The sequence below is a fragment of the Manacus candei genome, unplaced genomic scaffold, assembly GCF_025592945.1.
Source record: "Manacus candei isolate 608988 ecotype Guabito, Panama unplaced genomic scaffold, ASM2559294v1 h1tg000014l, whole genome shotgun sequence".
In the NCBI taxonomy this organism is placed as follows: domain Eukaryota; kingdom Metazoa; phylum Chordata; class Aves; order Passeriformes; family Pipridae; genus Manacus; species Manacus candei.
In genome coordinates, this window is record NW_026138062.1 from 80,766,538 (window position 1) to 80,783,192 (window position 16,655).

At 53.7% G+C, this 16,655-nt stretch overlaps 2 protein-coding genes and 2 non-coding genes across 4 annotated transcripts; 1 reads left to right on the forward strand and 3 right to left on the reverse strand.

Moving 5' to 3' along the window:
• The first annotated feature begins 3,489 nt into the window (after positions 1-3,489).
• SERPINH1 (serpin family H member 1) lies at positions 3,490-9,837 on the forward strand. The gene is made up of 5 exons (XM_051779518.1): positions 3,490-3,634; positions 6,234-6,841; positions 7,059-7,157; positions 7,532-7,764; positions 7,920-9,837. Exons 2-5 carry the CDS (start codon positions 6,259-6,261, stop codon positions 8,220-8,222), a joined length of 1,218 nt encoding a protein of 405 aa, XP_051635478.1. The 5' UTR covers positions 3,490-3,634; positions 6,234-6,258; the 3' UTR covers positions 8,223-9,837.
• Positions 9,838-11,232: 1,395 nt separating this feature from the next.
• On the reverse strand, positions 11,233-16,549 carry RPS3 (ribosomal protein S3). The gene is made up of 7 exons (XM_051779553.1): positions 16,432-16,549; positions 15,439-15,569; positions 15,144-15,237; positions 13,864-13,958; positions 13,061-13,248; positions 11,915-12,110; positions 11,233-11,301 (listed from the first exon to the last, which is right to left on the reverse strand). The coding sequence occupies exons 1-6, from the start codon at positions 16,459-16,461 to the stop codon at positions 11,917-11,919; spliced, it is 732 nt and encodes a 243-aa protein (XP_051635513.1). The 5' UTR covers positions 16,462-16,549; the 3' UTR covers positions 11,233-11,301; positions 11,915-11,916.
• Positions 12,398-12,545, reverse strand: LOC127468202 (small nucleolar RNA SNORD15). Its single transcript, XR_007903451.1, has one exon. It is a non-coding gene; the product is annotated as a small nucleolar RNA SNORD15 (small nucleolar RNA).
• On the reverse strand, positions 13,540-13,686 carry LOC127468203 (small nucleolar RNA SNORD15). Its single transcript, XR_007903452.1, has one exon. It is a non-coding gene; the product is annotated as a small nucleolar RNA SNORD15 (small nucleolar RNA).
• Positions 16,550-16,655: the final 106 nt, after the last annotated feature.

The window sequence follows — 16,655 nt, forward strand, 5'->3', positions numbered from 1 at the left end:
ACATCACCCCCATCCCAACTGGGGTTGCTGCAACAACGGGATATGTAAATCTCCCTCTGTTTTTTGGGAGGGGAGTGTAGGATCAGACCCCTGTCGCAAAACCTTTGGGTGCTTTATCTAAAAGAGCAGTAAAAGTTATTTAAAATTAGTAGATCCACGCCACCCTAAAGCCCGGGGCTCCCCGGGGAGCAAAACCACGCTCGAAATAACTCCAGACAAAAGGAATCCGAGCCTTGCCCTGCGCAGAACTCGGAGGGAGGAGTTGGGCTGCACTTGGATTCGTGTCTTGGCAGCCGGGGCCGCTCGTTAGAGGAGCAGCGAAGATGGAAAACGGCACCTCCCAGCTCGGCTCCCCCTTCCCAGCCCTCTCCCCATCCCACCCCGGCTCCTACGTGGCACTGTGGGGGCTGGGAGCGCCTGCACAGCCCCATCCCGCTTGGAAAGCCCTGGATAGCGGCAGGAATCTCCCCCGGATCCGCCCGGTTCCCAGAGCTTTTGCCTCGGGGAAAAAAAAAAAAAAGGCTCGCTGTCAAAACGAAGCTGACATTTTGGTAGAATTGACTCGTTTTCTGCACGTTCACATCCTAAAGCAGATTTTTTTGGGGGGTTTTTTTGTGGCTCTTCCAGAGTTGTGTTGTCTGGGCAGTCAGAGACAGCAGGGATAGGTTGAAATATGCACTTAAAAATCAGGCAAAAAATTGAAATACACGCTTAAAAATCAGGCGGAAATGTGAAACACACACTCAGAAACCAGGTAAAAAGTGGAAATCTCTTTCTGCCGGGCTGCCAGTCCCCAGACACAAGGAATGATTTTTAATTCTGCTCCGAATTCCTGTGACTGAGGCAAAGCCATTTCAAAGGCCTGAAGCACAGAGTGTCAGTGGGGTTTGGCGCTGGGAGGCACTGAGAGAGGTGAAGATTAAAAGTTTCAGGGCTTATTTTAAATTTCACTAGGAAGAAAAAAAAAAATGGGAAGTAATTACGCGGAAGGGTTTGAAGGTGGAGCAATGCAGAGCTTGGCAGAGAAAACCAGCTGACAGTGGGAGTTTAAAGGAGCTTTTCTCATTTCTCAGCTGGCTGGTACAGATCAGGAATATTTCACCTCTGGTTTGATATCAGCAAATTGATTTTTTATTTATTTTTTTTTTTACTATGGCAACGTGGTAATAAAGCCAAAATTGTGCTATTAAAACCCATTGGGGTTATTTATGAACACACAAAGCAAAGCAAGACGTTTCAAATGTACATTAGTGAACAAAAATGTGCTGTTTAAGGTATTTCAATGCTCCTTTTGCCACTGGATCCCTTCCTGAAGGGAGCTGATCTCTAACCATCATTGATGTGAGGACAGCAAGACCCTTTGGACTTACTGGCATTAAAGGCAGTTTAATATAGACCTGTTTAAATGCAAAATGCCCAGGGAAGATGTAGCTGGAAATGTGCTCTGTTCAGGTATTTTCCCCCCCACACAAATCACTGAAAAAAAAGATTAAAAAAATATTAAACCAATCCCCCAAAACTGGGAGCCTTCAGGCATCTGCAGTGATGTTCAGCACCCAAAAACAACCCCCTGAGACCCTCTGGCACTATTCCCCTGTAACAGGTTTTGTGCGGGTGACACCTCGTGGATCAGCTCCCGGGAATGGGTGGATGGGACAATATTTTTCCCAGCCAGAAGGAAAAACCCAGGGAGCAGAACAAGCCTCCTGAGATCTGCCCCAGTTTTATCAAAGCCTCATTGCAAACCCCGGGAGAGAAATCATCCCAGAAACACCCGTTTTGTTTTGCTGTTGGGAGTTCTGGGGAGCTGGTCTGGGGGAGACTTTTGTCCAGGAGGGCTCAAAGATCTCCCTTTGTCTGAGGTGTGGAATATTTATTCCTGTGGCATCACCTGGCTGGTTCAGACAGAAGAAAAATGTCAGTTTTTGATGCCACCTTCTAGAATCAGTGGTCTGTGAAGAGGAGTGGAATGAGGTGAGTATCCCACACTAAGGGGCTTGCAGGACAACAACAGGAATATTCAAAGCCAGAAGACAAAATCAGATGCTGTTTTTCTACTAAAGCAACAACTTGTCTTTAGAGGGAAGAGGGAAAACTTGCAGGGCCAAAAACAGGGGCAAAAATGAAATTACAGGGGGCTTAGAAGGAAGGGGAGACATAAACATGTTAATGGAACCATCAGTGAGGTGCTGAATGACTGGGGGGTACCTGGAATACCCCTGTATCCCAGCCTGCCATGAAAACAATCCCATGCTGCTTTAAAACCTGGATGCGAGTTGTATTTAATTCTTGTGACTCAGCGCAGAAACCTCTCCAGGGCACATATTTTGCTGCAAGAACTCTCAGCCACCTGGCACGGGGTGGCAGGAGCATTTAACTCCTTCCACAGGCCTTTGGGGCTGGCAATGTTGGCCTTTCTAAACTGCATTCACTTTGCCAGGCGTGAGGATTTTGCCACTGGGTTGCACCGTGATGAAGGGCAGAGCCCAGGAGAGCAGGGGGAAATTTGGGAATGTGGAAGGGGGGATTTGTAAGGAGTTCACAGCTCCATCAGGCCCAGCTGCTGGGGAAAAGGATGAGTGAGTGCAGGTGGGGAGAGGGATGGAAAAGCAGCCTCTGAGGGATACAGGGATAGGCGGGAGCTCTCCAGGTGCCTCTCCTTTGGCCCTCAGGTCCCTGGGGAGTGAATGCAGGTTGTCTCCACAGAATAATTGAGTCCCAGAATGGTTTGGGCTGGGAGGGGCCTTAATGACTATCCCGTCCCACCCCCTGCCGTGGGCAGGGACACCTTCCACTGGCCCAGGTTGCTCCAGCCTGGCCTTGGACACTTCCAGGGATGGGGCAGCCACAGCTTCTCTGGGCAACCTGTGCCAGGGCCTCCTAACCCTCACAGCCAGGAATTCCTTCCCAATATCCCATCTATCCTTGCCCTCTGGCAGTGGGAAGCCATTCCCTGTGTCCTGTCCCTCCAGCCCTTGTCCCAAGTCCCTCTCCAGCTCTCTTGGAGCCCCTTTAGGCCATGGAAGGGGCTCTCAGCTCTCCCTGGAGCCTCTTCTCTCTCGGGTGTCACCAATGAGAGGGACGTTTCAGAAGGCAGGATGTGGCTTGAGCCAGGGACAGATGTTAAACGTTCAGTGCCTGTCACTGCTCTGCTTGTGGCTGAAGCTCTTTGCATCACCCCTGACTTCGTGGGTGATGACATCCCCCAAAAAAACTATTCAATATACCACCACCTTCAGTGCCAGCAACGATGCAGCTGCAGGAGATGCCAGGGGGAGGGAAATAAGAGGGACCAGAGCCCCGTAAAAACGCAAAAGCACCGTTTTGGCAGGGAATAGCTTCCCAAATCCCTGCTGCGGGGCCTGGACGGGGACGGGCAGGGGCAGAGCAGGGCCGGCGCATCCCCCCCATCCCTGCGGACCCCCCTTCGGCGGCCGCGGGGCCGGCGCTCCCTCGCCATTGGCGGCGGATCGGGAGAGCCGGGACAGATCCTCCCCTTCCTCTCCCTCCCGAGCTTTTTTTGAGAGGGTTTAACCAACTTTCCAGAAGTTTCTCCCCGGCCCCTTATATACCCCCTCCGCCGGCCCGGGAGGTGCACAGGGGAGCCGAGCGAAACCGCGTCCCGACCCCAAAGGTAAGCGGGGGGGACCGGGGGACCCCGGGCTGGCAGGCGGGGATTGCAGCAGGGTGGGGGGGGATTTTTGGGGTCCTGCATCCTCCTGGTTGGCCCCATCGGGGAAAAAAATCGGGAGGAGGGGGGTATTGCATAGGAAAAGGGGGTGCATGGGAGAACGGGGTGCATGGGGGGTAGAGGTTGCACTGGGATGAAGGGGGGATAGTGGAGGGTACAGACTACCCCGTGAGCTGGCTCGGGCTTTTTGAGAGATATAAAATATGTTATAAATTCCCCCCCCCCCCCCCATCATCACCTCCAGTTTGCCAGAGGTGCTTCCAGCGGAGCTGCACCCCTGGTTTGTGCAGCCGGGAGAAACTTTCAGGGCGTGGCAAAAGGGAAGAGGGGGCTAAAGGGAAGCTTTAGTTCGGTGGGATGGTGCTGGAGGAGCGTCCAGCCCCTGCTCCTGCTCAGCCTGGGAGCCTGCGGGACCCTGGGCACCGGCCCAGCCTGGGAAGGAGCGCTCTGCCTGCAGCCTCTGCGCGGGACGGACTAAGCCTGGCCTTGGCCGAGTGTCACATCCCTGCGGTGACACGGGAACGGCCTTTCTTTGTGTGCCTTTGTCCTGCTCGCGGGGCAAACGGGGCGGGCGCCTCTGGCCGTTCATCCCGGGCGCTGGCACCTCCCAGTCCTGCGGGACGGCGGGTGCCCACGGCGGTCCCTGGAATGCCACGGGAGGTCTCTGCGATGCCACGCTGGCACTGGGCGTCCCCCCGGGGCTGGGCTGGGCGAGCAGGAGAGAGGATGTCGCTGGCTGTGCATTCCCCAGATTCCCTCGGTTTTCACCCTGGGTTGTGAATTCCCCAATAATCTCCAAGAATGGGCAAAGTTTCTCTTGTCTTGGCACCGCGGGGCCGCGTCACTGGGCACAGCCCAGAGCTCGGAGCCAAATTTGTCGCCCGTCTCTGAAGTAACGAAGCTTTTTTTTAAGCTGAGGATGAGCCGCCCTTTGCTCACAAGAGAACTACTCCATGTATCTGTTTTCTTTCAGAATGAAAAAGGCAAACGTTGACCTCACTATGAAAGAGTTTCAAGGTATCTTTAGAAATCAAAAAGGGAAATAAAAAGCCGAAGGTTTTAGATGTGCCTGCGCTTTCAAAGCGTGTCAGGGGCAGTTTGGAGCCTGTTGCACGAGTCTTTGCTCTGTAGGTGGCTGGGATGGCTGTTCCCTGTAAGGGAGGGCTTGCTCCCAAGGGGATTTTAGGCTAGGAACCGCCTCCCTCTCCGAGGCCGCGTAATTCCCACTCTGGCAGAGGGTCCCCGGTGCAGCTGCGCACTCTGTGCCCAGGACTGTGCTGCGTGTTTCCTTCCATGTGGAATCCCAGCGGGCCCCTCGCTTCCTGCTCTGGAGCCTTTAACCCTGGAGCTGCTCCTCTGCAGCCCTTCCCTGTGTCCCCACACCAGGAGCTGGTCGGGAGCAGGGTGGGAGGAGAGGAACACCAAGAAAAGAAACTTCGCCGTAACCTTGGGCACGGCACAGCCTGTCCTCGCCCAAAAGCTGAAGGTGGTGGAATTTAAGCCCCGAGGAGCTGCCATCAGGAAGGTTTGCTGAAGCAGCAGGAGGGAGGGAAGGTATGGGGACACGTTATAGCCCTGCAGGCAGGTGGGATGAGCTCCAAAGAGCTTTCAGGCATTTAGGGCTGGGCAGGCTGCAGATTTAGCAAAGCGGGTGGCTCGGAGCCCTTGCTCATCCCCTACATTGGGATGAGATGCTTCTACTCGAGGCGTGAACTCTGGTGTGGAAAATGAGGGTCCACCACCTCCCTCTGCCCTGGGACCTCCCTGGCAGGGCTGTACAGGCAAAACTAAAACCACCAGAGCTGAGCAGGCAATGTTGGATCTTCTCAAAGGACCCCTCTGACTTGGCCTGGTGGAAGCTCATGTGCTCCATCTAGTGCCAAGGAAGCTGAGGACTTGGGGACCAGCTGGTCCAAGAGAGGACAGTCCCTGTTGCTGGTTGTAATACCCCTGGATCAAGGGGCAGCTCTGCTGTGTGGCCCCTGAGCAGCAGAAACATCCTGCTTCCAGCTTTCCCTGACCAGGGCAGAGGTTTCCGTGGGCAGGGACACCTCCCACTGTCCCAGGTTGCTCCAGCTTGGCCTTGGACACTTCCAAGGATGGGGCAGCCACAGCTTCTCTGGGCAACCTGTGCCAGGGCCTCCCCACCCTCCCAGCCAGGAATTCCTTCCCAACATCCCATCTAAACCTGCCTTCTTCCAGTTTAAAGCCATTCCCCCTTGTCCTGTTGGAATCACCTCAGAAATACCTGTTGTTTCCATTTCCTGGCCCCTCTTTCAATCCTTTACAGTGCATGAATAGTAATACAGTCAAAGTCCTTGGTAAGGAAGCTCCCATTCCAAATGCACAGGCTCGGAATAGCTGGTCTCCCGTGGATTCATCGTCGCACAGAGGAAATCCCACTGTGGACTTGGGATTGCTGCAGCCCAAGGGGAGCCTTGGCGCTGTGCCCGTCGCTGGACCCAGGGAGTGGGTTTCTCTGGGATCTCTGAGTGCTCCAGGCAGGGTTGGGATGGTGCTGACGGTGAGTTGTTCTTGCCAGGCAGGCGCTGGGAGCAGCTGGAGCCATGTGGATGGTCCTGGCGCTGGCCCTGTGCGGCCTGGCCGCGGCCGTGCCCTCGGAGGACAGGAAGCTGAGCGACAAGGCCACCACGCTGGCCGAGCGCAGCACCACGCTGGCCTTCAACCTCTACCACGCCATGGCCAAGGACAAGGACATGGAGAACATCCTGCTGTCCCCCGTGGTCGTGGCCTCCTCCCTGGGCCTCGTGTCCCTCGGGGGCAAGGCGGGCACGGCGTCGCAGGCCAAGGCGGTGCTGAGCGCGGACAAGCTGAACGACGAGTACGTGCACAGCGGGCTGTCCGAGCTCCTCAACGACGTCAGCAACAGCACCGCCCGCAACGTCACCTGGAAGATCGGGAGCCGCCTCTACGGCCCCGCCTCCATCAACTTCGCCGACGACTTCGTGAAGAACAGCAAGAAGCACTACAACTACGAGCACTCCAAGATCAACTTCCGCGACAAGAGGAGCGCCCTGAAGTCCATCAACGAGTGGGCGGCGCAGACCACGGATGGGAAACTGCCCGAGGTCACCAAGGACGTGGAGAAGACGGACGGGGCCCTCATTGTCAACGCCATGTTCTTCAAGCGTAAGTTCTGCCTTCGGGTCTTGGTATGAGTGGCCCAAAACCCACCCTGAGCCAACAAAGAACCACAGAAGAAGGGTTTGGGTTGGAAGGGGCCTTAAAGATCATCCAGCAGCCCAAAGGGAAGGTGGGCAAATCCTGGATGCGCTGGAGGCTCTTTGTCAGAGCATGAAATTACCCCCCATTCCCTTTTCTTACTGGATTTCTCTCTCTCCTGCAGCTCACTGGGATGAGAAGTTCCATCATAAGATGGTGGACAACCGTGGGTTCATGGTGACCCGTTCCTACACCGTGGGAGTGCCCATGATGCACCGCACAGGTGAGTGCAAACTTGCCCCACACCAAAACCCACCAGAGTTACACTCGTTGCTGCTCCGTTGCCCAGTTCTCCAACTGCTTCCAAGATTTTCTGGCCCCATGGGAATAAGTCAGAACAAAGCAGGATGTGTTTGTTCTGCAGATTCCATCTCCCTGTGAGCAGAGAATCCGTGTTTACTATTGGCTGTGGGGAACAAATCTTGGCTCATCGCGCCAGTGAGAGTCACAGCCAACTCTTAATAATGCTGGGCCAGTTCCCAAAATGGTCCAGACTCACTTCCCTTGCTGGTCAGGGAAAGGCCAGGGTGAACTCACAAGGTTTATGTAGCTTCGCCTCTGCTCCACATCTCACCATTTCCTCCTCCTGGTTTCCAGGTCTCTACAATTACTATGATGATGAGACAGAGAAGCTCCAGGTGGTGGAGATGCCCCTTGCTCACAAGCTCTCCAGCATGATCTTCATCATGCCAAACCACGTGGAGCCTCTGGAGAGGGTTGAGAAACTGCTGAACAAGGAGCAGCTGAAGACCTGGGCTGGCAAGATGAAGAAGAGATCAGTGGCCATCTCGCTGCCAAAAGTTGTCCTGGAAGTCAGCCATGACCTTCAGGTAAGGGGGGTCCTTAAGGAGAGCAGTTCTTTGGGATAGTGGGGAAGACAGCGGGACGGGTTGTCTGTGCCTGATCCTCCTCCCAGCAGCCGTGGCTGGGAAGGGCTGTGCTGCGTCACCTCCAGGAGGGTCGCTCAGCCCTCTTCTCCTCCTAGAAACACTTGGGTGGCCTGGGCCTGACAGAAGCCATTGACAAGACCAAGGCTGACCTGTCCAAGATCTCTGGCAAGAAGGACCTTTACCTGTCCAACGTGTTCCACGCGGCCGCCCTGGAGTGGGACACAGACGGGAACCCCTACGACGCCGACATCTACGGGCGCGAGGAGATGAGGAACCCCAAGCTGTTCTACGCCGACCACCCCTTCATCTTCATGATCAAGGACACTAAAACCAACTCCATCCTCTTCATCGGCCGGCTCGTGAGGCCCAAGGGTGACAAGATGCGGGATGAGTTGTAGCTGGTTGGTGGTTTTGGTGGGTTTTTTGTTTTCTCCCAGAGCTTTGGTTTGTGTGTGTTTTTAGTGGGCGATTTCGAACAAGGGGCAACACTCTTTTGTATCCTTCTCGAACCATGGGTGCTATTCAGACCAGGGTGCGTTGTGATGAGGAACCAGCAGACACTTTACCTCACCCCCCCAAATCCTTGCTGCACAAACCCACCTCCGGAGAGGATCAGGGGAGCCTGGCACAAGAGGGTCACCGGCAGTGGAAGGGAACTGGCATCCTCAGGGAGATGTCCAGGTTGAAGCCCAGCTCCTCCCTGCACTAGTTATGCCTCCTGCTGCGACCACCTTCCCTCCCAAACACTTCTGTGTCCCTGCCACTTGCTTTTCTCCTGCTTGGATGCCCCGTGGCACCGCTCCAGAGCTGCTCTGGTTGCTTTGGTGTTGTTTCTTGCTTCTCTCCTCTCTCCTCAGTGGTTTGCAGCAGAGCACCGAGGGCCAGCTGTGCAGTCCAGCCCCTCCAGGGCCCTGGGAGCAGAGCAGGGCTGGGACAGCTGGAGAAGGGAGGTTTCATGGAGTTGTGTCCCTCTGTCCTGCCTAACCCAGGCTGGGGGAGTGCTGGATGCTGCACCCACAGCGGGTCATCCTTAGGTAGGACACCAAAGCCAGCTTGGATCAACACTTCCTGGATAGGCCCCAGGGCAGGTTGGACTCCTAGAAAATAAACCTGAGGTCCCTTCAACACTCCACCTCTCTGGGGATCACCCCTGGCATTGAACACCCTGTACCAGGCCCAGAACTCCACATCTCTTGGTGCTCCTGCATCAGCAGGTAGGGCTGGGAGAGTTCCCACTGTGAGGGTGATCCCAGTTCGGAGCAGGGCTGAGCCAAGGCCCTGCTGGCTGGCTTTTCCTTGTTTAAACACAAAGATTGAAAGCTGCTCTTGCCTGACTTCCCAAGGCTCCTCTGCTGCAGCTCCGTGGTGTTTTGGCTCCCTGTTTGCTGGCCTGGGTGAGGGCAGGCTCAACCCCAAACGTATTTATATTATATTTATGGCTGATAATTAGCCTAAAGTGTCACAGTCTGAGCCAGCCTAGACTTGGAGGCTATTCCTGACTTCTTTTTAAGGGATACTGTAATATCCCACCGGCATTCCAGGTAAGCCTGGCCATGACCTCACACACCTCACGTGGCAAATAAGATTATTGGAAGGAGGGAACTCAGTGCATCCCGAGGGCAGTGCCAGTTCTTTGGAAGCACCACGGACCGACCACATGGCTTTGCTTGATTTTTACTTCCCTGCTAATTTCCTTGCTGTCTTAGAAGCCCAGTACTGCATATTCCCAGCTTTCCCCACTGTGGTGGGAGGCAGGAGGCAATCCCAGGGATGCATCCAATGCCCAGGAAGCCTGGACACTTCCCGGTGAGTCAGCACTGACCCCACACGCTGCAGAAGGTTCTGGAGGATGGGGAGGGGGGGTAAGAGGGGTGGGCAAGGCAGGAACACACCGTGGGATGTTGGGAATTATTTGCATCGTGTGGGTGCAGGTGTGTGAGGGCTTTTATTGTCTGGTCTTGTGCCACACAGTGACATAAATGTGTAATTTTGCAATAAAACTTTTTCAATGAATCTCTGGCAGTTTTAAAATAAACTTGGGGAGGTTCCTTGCCATACCTGGACAAAAATTACCCTCAATGCACAGCAACAGGTGAATTCCCATGACAGGACAATCCTGAAGAAAGAACACTTCTAGCAGGTCACCTTTGCACTGCACTGGGAATTTTTTTTGCTCCTGAAACCCCAAGTATCCAACATCTTTGGATCCAACATCCACCCTGGAATAGCAATATTGAAAAGAAATTAAAAGTTTCCCTGAGCTCATCTGACCCCCAGCTCACCTTCCAAGCAACTTTAAATCCTCAGGGATTTCTGTCCTAGGGAAAACATCACCTTGACCATTATGGGATAATTTCCAGCAGACTGGGGTGTTTAAGAATTTAGAGACAATATGCAAAGCTGTGTCACTCTTTATTGCTTCAGCTCTCCCAGCTTTCACACATTTCCTGCTCCTCCAAAGTGACAAAGCTCATCTGTGACCTTTAATATTTCCAGATTTTTTTTCCAAATTCAGGTTTAAAAAAAATCAATAATTAATGTTGGTATTACTTACTACTAAATATTTCAAGCTTTCCACTGAGAGGTGTGCAAAAAAACCTGAGATGAGACTCACTCACACCCTGAGAAGGCACATCTTGTTTCTGCCACACAGCCCAGTTCCTGACACCAGCAGAATTCCAGTTCCTAAATTCCTGTCGAGAAACCTCCTGAAAATGGAAATCTGGCTGTGAAAGCAACAAAGTCTGTGGTACAAGTTTTGTTAAAGCAACAACCAGGCTCTGAATTCCTCAAAATCTAAACATACATCACCTCTTGTGATGGGTCCCTTCCCATTCCTGCCCCAGACTTCCACCAGATATTCCCATCTCATCTGCCCCAGACTTCCACCAGATATTCCCATCTCAAATTACCTGACCCTAAAACGAGCTGCATCTGTTCCTGGAAGGAATAGAGATGATCCTATAATGGGGAAGTCACATCCCAAACATCTTTCCAGTGACAGGGGCCATGGATACACAGAGGTGATAAAAGCATTAAGTAGAATATAATAATAGTTCAACTGAAGCCAGAAAGGTACAAACTACAGCAATTCCCTTGGATATTCCTAAAAAAGCTCCCCCTTCTGGAAAACTCGGGTAAGGCCCTGGAATGGAAGGGAAGAGCCCCCAGTACAGTACTCCAGTTCATGGAATGTTTGTGACTCATGACCCTCTAAACACCAATTGCTGCTCCAGCTCTGCCTAGAAATCAGCATTTTATCCCCACTTTGGATCAGGAGCTGGTGAAGTTCATCCCATAAGGAACAAGCTGGAAGAAATGCAACACAATTCCTTCCACACTAGAAGTGGGAGCAAGGTTTTCCTGGAGCGTATCTTGCACAAAAAGAAAAAGCACCTTCACAAACACTGTCTTTTGTGATTTTATTAAGAGATGTTTTCAGGACAGCCAAGCTTCTGGTTCCACATGGGACAAACCCTACAACAAAGAACAAAACAGAATGAGCTGGTGCCAAACTTCTAACTATTGTCCTACCTCAAAAATGGAACAAACAAACAGGCTCCAAGTTTCCAAATTAAATGGAATTTCTCCCTTCCTGCACTTTGGCCAGTGATCCCACTTTTCCCACTGAGACAGATCTTGCCAGTCAGATTCCTTAAACAGGATTTCAAACTGGGATTATTTCCTTACAAAACCAGCCTACACATTGTGCTTGATGGCTTCCAAGACTATCCCAAACTAGATCCCAGGGAAGGGGGGCTATTTGGGGGGTGTAACACATCCAAGGCACCAAACCCTTCTCAAACATGTATGTCCCAAGTCACTCCAACTGAGACCCAAGATTCCCAAATTTATGCTGCACAAAACTGAACAGGGCACTTGGACAGGGATATTCCCTTTCAGATTCATCATCTCCTCTCCCCTGAAGCTGCTCTGCCACATGCCTTAAACCACATCCTCTTCATCCAGGGCACTGCTCAAACCCAACCCGGCCTGTCTTCCCAGAATCCCAGCTGCCTGACAGCAGTTTCTGGTGGCAGGGCACCTTTCCCACATGGATTCTCCCTCCCCCAAGCCTGCAGGCACTTACCCTCAGGCAGTGGGCACAGGCTGAGGCATGGCTGGCTGCTCTGGTTTGCCCCCTTTCTGCTCTGAGATGGGGGTGGTGGGCAGGATCTCCTCTTTGGGTTCCACGATGCTGACGTGGTCTGGCAGAGGCTTTTTGGGGCCAATCTTTCCACTTGGGTCCCAAGGCAACATAATCTTTACTTTGATTCCCAGTACTCCTGCAGAGAGGGACAGGACAACACATTGACAGGGAGGAGCACCAAGGTCACAAAGTATCTCCTGCCAACACTGTAACACAGCCATGCTATAGCTTAGAAATCTTATTATTGGGAATTTACATCAGCAGTACTATGAGGAATTTAAACACAGGCAAGATCCAAAGTTATCCAACCCCTTGCCTTTCAGCTGTACCCCCAGCTCAGCCTCACCCTGGTTCTAAACTCTGTGCTCTTCCCGGGATAACTCAGCTCGTTTTCCCAGGCAATTCCACCGGGTTTTTTCCATCCCTTCTCAGACAAATGCCTCTAAATCATCCAATGAGCAGGACACCCTGGCCAAGGCAGCCTCAGCACAGCCCCACAGAACATGGCACTGACAGGGCTGCAGTGACACAGGGTCGTCCCTTCTGACTCGTCATCGTATCATCACCGAAGGGAAGGTGGGAAACAGCACTGGCTGAGTTCCATCCCTACACCAGGAATTCTGCAATTAAATACCCCAGAGCCAGTTAAGATGCACAAGTCATTTGTGTTTTACCATGGGGAAGAGCAAGAGGAGGCAGGTTTAGCTGGGAAGACTCGCCAGGGCACAGCTACGGGGGAGAACTGGCTGGCATTCGCCCTTTTTGTAGCATCCACTTTCTCTCTGCCCATCCCGAAGAACCAGGAAAGCCAGGATGCAAACTGCCAACAGCTCTTAATCCCAGTCTTATAAGTGTTTAATTTATAAGTTGATTTCTTACCTACCTCAGAGGCCCCAGGGCTCAAGTGAGAGTATCTGGAAAATCTACGGCCACATTCTCAGCTGGAAACATTCAAACCCCACCACCAGAGAAGTGGATGCCCTGGGATGACCACCCAAAATTCCACTGGCTGCTGAAGGCCCCTTCATTGCCCACTCCCAAAAGCAGTTTGGGAAGGAAGCCCATGGAGCTGGCAGTGGCACTCACCCTGCCGGAGGAGGACGTGACGCACGGCTGTGTCCACGTAGTAGTTCACGGGGTCTCCGCTGTGGATCATCAGGCCATCCACAAACTTCATGGACTTGGCCCTCTGCCCTCGGAGCTTCCCAGACACCACCACCTCACAGCCCTTGGCCCCGCTCTCCATGATGAAGCGCAGGACTCCGTAGCAGGCTCTGCAGGGACAGGGAACAGCCACGCCGTGAGCCCACTGCCCAGATCCACAGGGATCCGGGACCACAATTCCAAGCACTGCCCATCCCGCTTCAACTTCTGCTTGTAAAAAGCCTTCTGAAGGCACAGCTCTGCAGCCAAAGCTCTGTCAGTGCTGGGCAAGGCAGCAAAAGTCTCCACGCCATTTTAGTACTGTGAAGCCCAGCTTGAGTAAACTGTTGTGACTTTGTAAGACTGTGGGGACAGTGACACAGAAACGGCTCCATAGCTGAGGGTGGACAATCCACCCCGTCCCTTCTCAGACAAATGCCTCCAGATCATCCACTGGTGACAGGAGGCTCCTGCTGAAGGCCCTCATGCAGCGTCACAGAACGTGACCCCACAGAGGTACCTCAGGCAGAGCCACCTGCATCTGACTCGTCATCGGCTCATCACCGAAGGGAGCTGGGAGCAGGGCCACTGTCACCTGAGCCCCCGCCTCGCTCCTCCACAAAGGGATAAATGCAAGCTTTAGGGCAGGCAGACAACCTGCAGTCTCATCTACTCCAAGCCTGCAACTTTTATGCCAGAAAGAGGTAATTGCTACGAGAAGTAAGCGTGTAAGCTGCTGCACTCACCGTCGCACGGCCAGACCTCCCAGGAGCTTGTAGCGCAGGGACTCGGCCTGGGCGATGGCACACAGGCCTCTGGTGGCCACCTTCTCTGCATAGAGCTGCGGGGACAGAGAGCTCAGGGCAGGCTGCGGCTGAGGCACCACATCGCACGACCACAGCATGGCTTGGCTTGGGAGGCACCTTAAAGACCCTTTCACTCCACCCCCTGCCATGGGCAGGGACACCTTCCACTAGCCCAGGTTGCTCCAAGCCCTGTCCAACCTGGTCTGGGACACTTCTACTTGAACACGGGAGCTTCATTCTACTCCCTGCCCCATCCTCCACCCCAGGGCAGTCAGTCCCGCCACATTTCCAGGCACAAGTCTCACCCTGGGACACTCCACTCCCAGAATCCCTTGCTGTCTGTCTCCTACTCCTGGCAGGGCTGAGACACTCCATGGGAAGCCAGAGGACTATTCCAACATCCATGGTGCAGTGTTAAAGAGCTGCTGCTCCAAACAGCCCCAAAACAGAAGGGATCACTGGGTTTCCTTTGTTTAACACATCACCCAAGGAAGTCTGCTTAAGGATTAAAACCAAAGCCCTTTGATTCTGAAAAGCTGGGAGAGAGAGATGTATCAAATCCAAGATCTCAAAGAGACCAAGGTCTGACAGTCGAGAAGCAGCAGACATTCCAACGTGGTGTGTGGGGAATAACAAATTCTCTATGTTTAAGCATTTGCTGGAGACAATCAGCAACCTCTCCTGTAAAATGTGATCCAGCAACACTGGCCAAGCAGGAATACATGTGAGCACCACCCCAGAATACACATTCCCCCTCCCTCCCTCCCTGATTTGTTTTAGAGCAGCAGATTTTATGGAATGAAATCACAGCATAGTTTGGGTTGCACAGGACCTTTAAAGGACAACTAGTCCAACCCCTCCAAAATAAGCAGGGAATCATCTCAAACATCAGGAGAAATTACTTTCTATTTTTCAAAGATCCTTCTGCACAGTTTCTTTGTAAGGACAGAAGCATTATAACTTGATAAGGGTAACAGCAATGAAGAAATACACTACGGGTTTAGCCTTCTCACCTCAATATTGGGACAACACTCTCTACAAAATATTTACAGGTGCATTTACAAAGTTTTATCTGCATCCTCCTTGTTGGGAAAGCAGAGAAAAGCAGCTGAAGTGACAGCTTTAAAAATGCCCCAAGTTTTCTGAGTTAAACATTATCCTGTCCTTACAAATCCAACTGCAGCACCCCTTTCCTGCTGCTCCAACCCAGACAGTTTTACCTCAACGCTTCCCTCGGGGAATCCAAACCTCTTCTGCACCACTGCCGTCAGCTCCCGGATCCGGCGCCCCTTCTCCCCCAGGACATTCTGAGTCCTGGGAAAAAACAACGGCACAACTGAGAGAAGTGTCCCCAGGTGAGCCTGGAACCAGCCCAAGGAGTTCCAGACCATCTCAGTTCAGTGAGCGAGCTACACTGCTGGGTCACTAAACATCACTTCAAGGATCTTTTTCCTGTAGCAACATTTCCTACTTCAAGTTTCAGCCCCTGTGAGGCGGCAGCAGCAGCTCAGTTACCTGGTGGCAAGGATGATAATCTCAGTCCTGGTGGGAGTAACCCGGACTTCCACGCCGGAGTATCCATCCTCAGCCAGTTCCCTCGTCAGGAACTCGTTGAGCTCGGCTTTGAAGATCCCGTCAGCCACAAACTGAGACACAAACGGACAAAGTCAAGCTCTTTGTACCCCCAGGACCATCCTGCTGCCTGGCAGTCTCTCCCCCCACGGAGAGAACTTATTCCTGAAGTTCCCAGGGATAATGCACTCCTAGTAGGTGGCTGGTATAGGTCAGAGGTGTCCCTGCCCACGGCAGGGGTGGAATGGGATGATCTTTAAGGTCCCTCCCAAACCAAACCATCCTGGGATTCCTGGAGAACAGCATAGGATCCTCTGACAGGCAGGGTGGGTATAACCCCGGAGTGAACTATCAGTGATCTGTTATATTCCATTCGCTGCTGATTCTCGTGGCCGTTTACATCGGGCTTAGAGCCCATCTAGCCCTGGCTTAGGGCACCCACCGGAGCCTGGCAGGGCGGGAGCACCAACCCCCTCCACAGCCACCCTCCACGTTGGGACCGCAGCTCGCCGCTGCCCCGTGGCAGTGCTTCAATTCGTCCATAGATTAAGGAATTAGCGGGGCTACATCCCTTTCCCAGCCCCACAGGGACCCTCCTGACAGCCCAAAGCTCGCTCCCTCCCTCCCCAGGACAGGCCCCCCGACCCACAGAACCACCAACCCCAAACTCTCCCCACTGAAAAGGGGAAAACAAGCAGGTCCGTGGTGTCCCGGCCCCATCCCGGGCCGTGTGGAAGCGCCCCCTCACACCCCGCCGCCATGTTCCCGCCGGGGCCGCCGCGGCGCATCCGCCGCCATCCCCGCGCATCCGCCGCCATCCTGCCGAACCCGCCGCCGTGCCCCCGCCCCGCCGGCCCCGCGAGCCTCCCCCGGCGCTGCGGCAGCACCCGCGAAGGGTCGGGGCGGGCGCGGCGGCCGCGCTCACCTTGCGCTTACCTTACGCTTCTTGGAGATCTGCACCGCCATCTTGAGCCCGGCCCGGCCGAAAGGGGGGACCGATCCCGCCCCCCGGGCTATATCCGCCCTCCGCTGCACACCATTGGCCGGCCGTGGTCACGTGGGGAAGAGCGGAGGGCGATGGGAATTGTAGTCCTTGCCGCGACGCCATGTTGGGGAGGTGCGCCCGCCCTGCCAGGTTCGGCTGGGCGCGCTAAACCAGG

Bases quoted from the DNA above. Each gene is read 5' to 3' on its own strand.
- SERPINH1 (XM_051779518.1), top strand. From the start codon at position 6,259: ATGTGGATGGTCCTGGCGCTGGCCCTGTGCGGCCTGGCCGCGGCCGTG. The intron at 6,842-7,058 runs GTAAGTTCTGCC...TCTCTCCTGCAG, and splicing joins CAACGCCATGTTCTTCAAGC to CTCACTGGGATGAGAAGTTC. The intron at 7,158-7,531 runs GTGAGTGCAAAC...CCTGGTTTCCAG, and splicing joins GCCCATGATGCACCGCACAG to GTCTCTACAATTACTATGAT.
- RPS3 (XM_051779553.1), bottom strand. From the start codon at position 16,461: ATGGCGGTGCAGATCTCCAAGAAGCGTAAG. The intron at 15,570-16,431 runs GTAAGCGCAAGG...TTTGTGTCTCAG, and splicing joins AGATCTCCAAGAAGCGTAAG to TTTGTGGCTGACGGGATCTT. The intron at 12,111-13,060 runs GTGAGTGCCACT...CCCTCTCTGCAG, and splicing joins TCACGTCCTCCTCCGGCAGG to GAGTACTGGGAATCAAAGTA.